The sequence below is a fragment of the Fringilla coelebs genome, assembly GCF_963513975.1.
Source record: "Fringilla coelebs genome assembly, chromosome: 2".
NCBI classification, from domain to species: domain Eukaryota; kingdom Metazoa; phylum Chordata; class Aves; order Passeriformes; family Fringillidae; genus Fringilla; species Fringilla coelebs.
The window spans coordinates 89,754,784-89,763,213 of record NC_140029.1 but is presented as its reverse complement, the minus strand read 5'-3'; the positions used below and the strand labels follow the sequence as shown (position 1 = coordinate 89,763,213).

At 56.3% G+C, this 8,430-nt stretch overlaps 1 protein-coding gene across 1 annotated transcript; it reads right to left on the bottom strand.

Moving 5' to 3' along the window:
* Positions 1-216: 216 nt before the first annotated feature.
* Positions 217-3,493, bottom strand: PIANP (PILR alpha associated neural protein; the record flags this gene model as incomplete). Its single annotated transcript, XM_084201050.1, has 11 exons — positions 217-238; positions 388-615; positions 850-931; positions 1,078-1,679; positions 1,791-1,835; positions 1,926-1,983; positions 2,118-2,187; positions 2,458-2,573; positions 2,641-2,747; positions 3,015-3,067; positions 3,443-3,493. 11 exons carry the CDS (start codon positions 3,491-3,493, stop codon positions 217-219), a joined length of 1,434 nt encoding a protein of 477 aa, XP_084057176.1.
* Positions 3,494-8,430: the final 4,937 nt, after the last annotated feature.

Below are 8,430 nucleotides of genomic sequence, written 5' to 3'. Positions count from 1 at the left end.
GGCGGGTCCCCAACCTTCCCCCAGCAGGAGGCTAAGGAGGTCCAGCTCGTCCGTTTGCCCAGGCACATCCCGGTGGGGTTAGTTAATAAAGGTGGTGGTGGTGGGCCGTGGCACAAGGAGGTTGCTTTTTTTCCCGGGGCAGCAGAGGCGGGGAGAGTCCGCGCTCGCCAGCGGTGACAGAGGGTGGGGGAGCCAGCTCAGCCTCTCCCGGGAACGTCACAGGTTCACCAGTGGGATTCTGGGGGAAAGAGGGAATTGGAAATTAATGAGCATTTAAACTGCCCCAACCTCCTCCCTCCCGCTAGCCAACATCACCTTTGCCCTGCCTCAGTGTGCCTGTGCCCCGTCCCCTGCCAGCCCCTGCTGCCCCAGCTCCTTGCCACTCACCGGTTGAGCTGGAATGCTGCATTCTTCCCGTGGCCACTCAGTTTCTCTGCACCCTCCTGGCCCTGCCTGGACTCCTCTGCCTCAGGTGTGGGGGTCAGAGGGTCGCCATAGGGCCCCAGGATGCTGACGGTGGTGGGGGAGAGGTCTGTGAGGGGCTGCTGGCTCTCTTGCTGCCTCCCACTGCTCTGCTGCCCCGAGTGACGCCGGCGTTTCTGATTTCGGTCCCAGCTTTGGAGAGAACAAGGGGTGAGGTAAAGAGACAAGCCCCAGCCCTTGATGACAGAGAGGTTTGTGGGATGGATCCCCCTTCACTCAGCATTAGAGCCCAGCGTGGCCGAGTGCCAAACCTTGCAAGGGATTGCAGCACCAGATCTGCACCCCTGGGACAAATGGGTCCCAAGCCCACAGTCTCCTGTAGGCACCGGCCCAGTGAGAGCCCCCACTGGCCCAAACCCCACTCACCAGAATTTGAATATGATTCCAGTGGCAACCAGGACGATGATGATGGAGATGGTGATGGTGACGTACAGCTGGGGGTCCACACCTGCGAGACAGAGGAGTGGGGCTTGTGATGGCCGCTCCCTCCGGTCCCCAGGGAGCAGCAGGGCAAGGGGAGGTCCCCCATGAGTTTTGCAGAAGGAGCCGTTCCTGCAGGGGACCGGGGGTGAAAGAAGCAGAGCGCAGATTTACCTTCCCCCCGGGGCCCGAACAAGAAGGGCCGCAGGGTGGCCGGGGTCTCGCGCAGGTTGAGGCCCGCGTTGTGCAGCAGCGAGTGGGAGTTGGGCTGCGCCGTCGCCATCCCGTGCGGCGAGACGAAGGTGTATCCCAGCGGCGGGAAGCCCGGGTTGGCCGAGTTTGTGTCCCCTCCGTCCTCATCCGACACCGTGGGACCCCACACGATGGCCCAGGGGTACTGGGAGGAGGGCATGCCGTCCTCGAAGCCCGAGGGCGTGGCGGGCCGGGCCCCCGCGGCCTGGCGCCTCAGCCGCACCACGTGCCGCAGCTCCGCTCCCCGCGCGGGCAGGGCGCGCTGGCGAGGCACGGCCGGCCGGGAATCCGAGCGGGAATCCGAGCGGGAATCCGAGCGGGAATCCCGCTCCGGCTGTGAGGTCCTTTCCCAGATGCAAATGGACCGTGGGGCCGAGGGGCTGCGGCGGGTGCAAAGAGGCCGAGGGGCTGCCGGGCCCCGAGAGCGAAGGGACCATGTGCCAGGAGGAGGGACGGCCAAGACGACGAGGAGGAGATGCCACAGCTGCAGGGAGTGGATGCGGGAGAGGAGTGGCGGCATCCTGCTGCGGGGTGGGGGGAAGAAGAAGAGAGCCTGATCTAAACGTTCCTCCTTTGAAAGGCCAAGCAGCCGGGAGCAGCCCACCACCCACACTCCTGTTTTCTTGCCGCCTCACCTGCCAGTGTGGGAAGCTGTGAACCTACCAGGCACTGGGCTCCATCTCAGATGCAACAGTGTCTTTGCTCAGTCAGGATCTTGTCTCATCTTCTTCACTGGGAACCAAAAGGGAGGGGTGTCAGTGTCCCCCCACGCAGTGGTGACCGCTCTCTCCTTGCAGGCAGCGTGTGCCACCCCAGCTGAGCTCCCGGCTGGCAGGATCAGGGGAGTCCGTGCACACACACGTACACCCTCTCCTGCTCCCATGCCCCCCATGCACGGAGGTGCATGGTCCCCATCCCCACGCCAAGTCCCCCCAGAAACACATGCCTTAGCATACGCTCACAAAAGCAGGGAGCGATCTCTGGAGCACACGTGCCCAGGCACATGCGCAGCTTCCCCGGGGACTCTCCTGTCTTAGGGCCGAGAGGGGGATTCAGCATCTTTGTTTGCTTATCGCTGGAACAAGTTGGAATCTTAATTCCTGTGTTTATTTATAGTGTGGAGTGTGTAATCCATTTATTAAAAAAGAGCCTCTTCATTGTGTGCCAGAGCGAGGGAGCGAGAGGGGAAGCATGAGAGTGGTAAACCAAGACGACTGAGAAAGAGTGAATCAGCGAGAAAAAGTCCAGCCTCACTAAAGAATTTAAGAGAAAAAATATGCCCATCAAATATTTAGTATTTACTTTCCTCTTAGCTAACATGAAATCACCTTCCCACACTCGTTGTCTTGATGTCCTCTGCGCTGTCCCATCCTTCCCTTTCTGCCCTATTCCTCCCTTTTCTCTCCCGCCTCCCACGGCTGAGCAGCAAAAGCAGGAGTGAGGTCAGGTCCTCTCATCCGGATTTCTGCCCTGGACGCTCAGCACCCTCCGGCATCAGCCCGGTGGCAGCAGGGCTGCCCTCGCTGCTCCCGCCCCTTCCCTTGGCCGGCCGCAGCGCCGTGCCGGCCCTTCCCCGGCGAGCTCTTGTGTGCCTGACCCCGCATCCGCCCGCAACCGCACGCACGCACAGGACGAAAAAAAAAATCATGCGAGATGTTCAGCCTGCTCCTTCATCGTGAAGAGGAAAGCATGAATGCCGACAGCCCGCGGTCATGCCCTCCTGTGGCTGCCGGGATGGAGAAACAGCCATGCTTGGCTGAGGGAGTCAATGCAGAGACCAAGCCTGCCCCTCCAGCCCTGAGCCAGCTGTGCTGCACCTCCCGGCTTCCAAGGGATTACTGCCATCCGCCCCTGCTCACCCCATGCCCTGGACAAAAACTGCAGCCCCTGCTGCGTGGGAGGCTTCCTCTTCCTAAGAGAAGAACCCAGGGCTTGCTGTGATGTACACCTGAGAAGAAGGGCCAGGAGGAAGGGCACCCAAGACTAAGTAGCTGTCTAGCTCCTGCTGCATTAACCGGGGATATTTTTAGTTTCCTTCTGTTAAATATTTAAACAAAGTTCACAGAAAAAAAAAGAATTGTTGGCTAATGTGCCCTGCCCCTCCCTCCGGGGCAAGATCAGTCTCTGGAGGGATCCTGAGATGAAGATGAGGAGAAAAGAGCAGCTATTCTCAGCATTTCTTTGTTCTTTGCTCCTGAACCTCTAAGCCTTGGAGGGGACTCAGTATTAAAATGCAGCTCTGCAGAGAGGCAGCAGAATGGAGCAAGTTTCTTCTGAACCCAGATACTGGCGAGATCGTGGCCATCTGGATTATGATCACGATGCCGTGGAAGATCATGTCTGGCAACGGAAATCCATGACAGAATTTATTTTGGACTTTGAAAGGGAAGGAATTCCAAGCATGGAGGACCTCCTTGTGTGAATCCCCAGGCTAGAGGGCACACAAGTTGCTGGAGAGGTTTGAAGATGGCTTGGAGTGCCTGGGGCCATGCCTGGGACTCACCATGGGACAGCAGTTCCCTGGGATGAAAAGCCTGCTCTGCTTGTGGTACAGCTCAAGTCTTCAGGGGGCAGGGGGCTGTTTTGCATTGGGAAGAAGGAGATGTGGGGCTGGACAGTGCCATCCCAGCAGGGGCGACCTTCTCCAGGTGCAGACAGACCTCAGTGCCTGTCCCGCAGGGAAGTGTGGCACAGTAGTGGTGCACGTGTAAGCTCTAGGACTCCTCCTAACAGATGGCTCTACCCTCAGAAATGTGCCTGGGGGTAGGAATGCTGGGGTGGCTGCACCCTCCTCGCTTGTTGGGAGATCTCAATAATGGAGACGTCACTGTTCTTCTAAGCTGAGATTGTGAGCTCCAGCAATGACACCCTGTCTGTGGACTTCCAGGGTTGAAAACTTGGGAATAAGATACCCTACAGAGCCAAATCCTGGATGGCTTTCACACACGGTTGTCTCAGTTTCAGGCCTATGGAGCAGATAACGTATGGAATGAGCTGAGGAGGGGTGAGCCCCAGCACTGACCACCTCATGTGCACGTGATGCCAAGGAGGGGACAGCCCATCCATGGGGGTGCAAGCCTCAGACTTGAGACACTGCTGTGCATGGGTTCTGCTGCCTAGAGTGAAGAGCTGGTGATTCCCGATGTCCCCACCCCAAAGGTGGCTTAGCATGAGTGCAGGAAAGATGCAAAGTTGGTTGGTCTCCGTCCACACGTTCTGGGTTCTTAATGAGATCGTGGCCAAAGACTAAGAGTGTGTCCTGCACTGGCACACCCAGGACTGAATTGTGGAGGAGCTGGGAGCAGGACAGAGGTGTCTCCCATAGCATGGAGGGTGTGGGAGCAAAGGAATGTTTCAGGTGAAAATACCAGGCAGTGCAGGCTAGATTCCAGCATGCTTGGAGCGCTTATGTTTGAAACAGAGCATGGATGTCCCTGTGGATTATTGACTAAACAGCAGACAAAGCATGTCTGGGGCACTCTGTGGTCAGCCACCGGCAGCAGGATTGTGTCCTGGGCACCGACTCTGCTGTGTTGGAGGGCAAGAATAACACATGCCCTTTGTTCAGCTCTGGATGCAGCTCCCAGTGTGGATCCTGAATAAAGTGGTAGACCTTCAGAGCAGAGGAGGGGATGCCAATGCTCTCACTACCTGCGAGTATAAATCCCACCTTATACATTCAAGAAGCCTTTGTGTGCCAGAGCAGAGAGATTGAATTTCTGCACCAGTACCTCATGGCCAGGCTCTTGCTTTCATATGTGCTTCCCAGGTCTAATGTCAATAAAACTGGACAGGGCTACTCCCAGAGTCTGAACAGGAAACCTGTATACTTTCACTCTAGGTACAGAGGCTCCATCTCAGCGTTCCGGTCCTGTGATGCACAGATGACAGAGTGTGAATGACAAAGCTATTTCCCCGGGGCACTTCATTGAGCTCAGTTTGTGAATCTTGGTGCTTGAAAGCAGTGAGTAAGAATTACACTGTTCTTTGCTGCTGCATATGGACCCCACCATCACTCCAGACTGGGGCTAATCTGTTAGGAGCTGCTCTCATGCATTTGCAGGATGGAAGCATGAATCCTGCTGCTGTTCCCCACACCCATCTGTGCTTCCTCCCTCTTTGTAAGTCTTCTGCAGCATGGACCCGCCGCTGCTGGGACATGAGAGAGCAGATCTCAGTAGCCATGCCCCAAAACATACATAGCAGTTCACCAAGGAGGGGCTGGGAATTTACATCCTACCTAATGGCTAGGAGCAGAGCCTGCTGCACTCCTGCTCAGAGCAGGGAGCTCTGAATAAACCCTGAATGTGACACCCTGAGCTCTGGAGTTCAGATACTACTGTGCCCCAGGAAAGCCCAAGGATTCGCTTACTCTTTCTCTGTATTCAGGATTCTCATATACCTTAATGCCATAGATAAATCCTATCCAAATAAAAAGGCATCACAGGAATAAAAGAACCGAGGTGCCAGCCGTGTGCTGTAGCTCCCTCGCATCAAGTGCAATCTGTAACCTTCTGTTACAAAATGCTGAAGTTTGACAAATTCAAATGAGGAACAATACTATTAATAAAGAGGGTCACACACCAGCACAATTCACCTAGGCAGGTGGCGTGTTCCCTACTGCCTGCAGCCTTTGCCTGGCTGTATTCCTAAAAGAGATGCTACAGTTCAATCAGAAGTTATAGGCTTGGCGCAGGAAATTAAATTGGTGAAATTCTCTGGCCTGTGCTCTGCTGTAGGTCAGTCTCGATGATCAAAATGGTCCCTCTGGCCTTAAAATCTGAGAATCTCACAGCTTTCTCAATGCCTGGCCGAGATCAGCTCTGACTGGAGAGCAGTTGGATGAAGCCAAGCGCACACAAGGCGCGTTAGTGAGGAGCGGGTAGAGGCTCTTTCCATCCGGGGATGGGAAAAGAGTTGCACCCGATCCTGTCTGGCTCAGCCGGCAGATGATGATCTATCTGTATTTTTGTAACATCTAGAGCTTGACTGCTGTGATACTGTGCCTCTAGGAATGAAGCTGTCTGCTCTCAGAGTGCTCCAGCTAGTTCAGAATGCAGCAGTCTGTTTGCTCGGCGACTCAAGCTGCCGGGAATGCATCACCGTGCCCCTCTGCACCCCACATTGCCTCGCCTTTGAGCATAGAGTCCGGTTCAAGGTCTCCAAACCAGCATTCAAAGCCCAGCATGGGACAGGCCCCAGTGACCTAAGCAATCAATCACCTCTCCTTATGCAGCGATGACCTCACATGACGGATATATTCCACTGGAACAATGAAATTGCCAACCAGTTTGGGGAGAGGGGGAAGGGATGGAAGAAGGGTAAAGAGGCTCATGACCCTGAAAAATGGAACATTCACAAGAGCTGGGCCAAGATTATGAAACTTACTGCTGGCTGAAATAACGCTCACCATTAGCAACCCCGCAGCACCGAGAGCTTCATGCAAATCCTCGCTTCGCCCGGCTCCCCCACTGCAACGATTCCACTCGAAATAGTGATGAAAAAATCAAAACAAACCTGAGGAGGACCCAGCTCTCCTTACAGAGAAGGAATGCTTGGTTGGCTGTCATTTTTTAATCTCCCAGCCAGCACTAAGGGCTGTGGTGACAGCTACTGATACGAGACTGTGATCTGGGACCACAGAACGTAGCAGCTCTCTCCAAGCACTGAGCAGAGCAAGTTCAGGCACTGGCAGCGAGACCCCCGCACACTGCATGGTGCCCTGGGCACACCACACCTGTATTTTTCTCAGTGGCCATGAACACCCCAGAGTTCATGGTCCAAGAGGCAGAGATGCAGTCATTACTGGTCTGGCAGCAGGAAGCAGGAACCCCGGTGTTGGTGAAAAGGGGTTATGTATATGCCCTGCTGCATTTGGCTGGGTGGGGACAGGGAAAGGGAGCGGAGCAGAGGACCCAGGGAAACAATTCTGCTGCACTCGAAGGAGTTTTGGCAGCTGGGACTGTGAATCTGAATGCTGGTGGTGGAGATGCCAAGCCCATCCAGGGAAAGAGTTCCTGCTATGCATGGGGTTGGGGGCAGCACCTCCCAGAGCTGGCTGAATTTTGGGGTTGGCAGCTGGAATGCAGTGGCTCATGCCAGGCTGATGTCTGAAGCTGAGAGGGTTGGTGGCAGCACCCAGGAGGATCCAGCAGGATCCCGGAGGGGCTGATACTGCTTGCCCTGAGTCAGTGCAGGTCCTGCAGTGTTCAGTGACTCGCCGATAGGAATTCCCGTGCCAGGCTCCCAGGGTGAGCGCTTATGTGCTGGGTATAGCGATCCTAGGCTGGGGCAGAATGCAGGGCTGGAAGGGTGATGCTGCATTTGGGTATTTTCGTAGCAAGGGAATGGGCGTGTGAAGCCCGTCAGTGGTCCTCTGAGCTTAAGTCTCCCTGCATTTGGGAACTGTGAGTGTGGCCCCATTCCAAGCAGCACTCTAGGATGCCGGTCCCCTGCCATCTAGTGCCTGCCTGCAATACATGTCATGAGTCTGACAATCTTCTGCCTCCCAGTTTCCTACTGTTCCCGGGCATCCAAGTGCTCCAAGTGCTGAGTCTCCACATCTGAATTGCTCTCTCTTGCATGGTGCACCCTTGGCCAGGCAGGAGGTAGGATTGACCCCTCTGTTTCCTTTCTCCAGCTGCGCCAATTTGGCTGAAGTCGCCTTCCTCAGCGCAGGCTCCAGTGCTCCAGCACAACAGGTCTGTGATGGAGCCCGGAGCTGGAGGGTAAGAGGCAGCGATCCCTCGGCTGTGCCCCCTCCCTCCCGGCACCTCAGGCATCCCCTGCCCCCGACTAAAAGAGGAGGAAAAGGAGCGGGGAGGAAGGAGACAGCCGGCTGGAAGGAGACAGAGCACCTAGATCGGGAAAGGGGAAAGAAAAAGGGGGAGAAAGGACACAGGGAAGGAGACGGGGAGAGATGACTTGGAGACGGGCATGCACCCCCCCTACCCCCCGCCCCTGCAGCCCCGTCCCCACTCTGTCCCCCAAGCCCGGGCCAAGAGGATGAACTTACCTTGCGGGGAGACGAGTGGGGCGCAGCCGGGGCGGCGGAGCACAGGGCTGGGGGAGCACAGCTGCTGCTGCCCGTGCTTCTCATGGCCAGGACGAAGGAAGGAGAGGAGGAGGAGGAGGAAGAGGAGGAGGAGGAAGGTTTGCTGAGGCTGAGCCTTGGCTGAGGGAGAGGGAGCGAGAGATGCCTTGAAATAAACAGCTGCCGAGGACTGGTCCAGCCCCTCTTTCTCTCTCTCTCCGTCTCTGTCTCTCTCGCTCGCT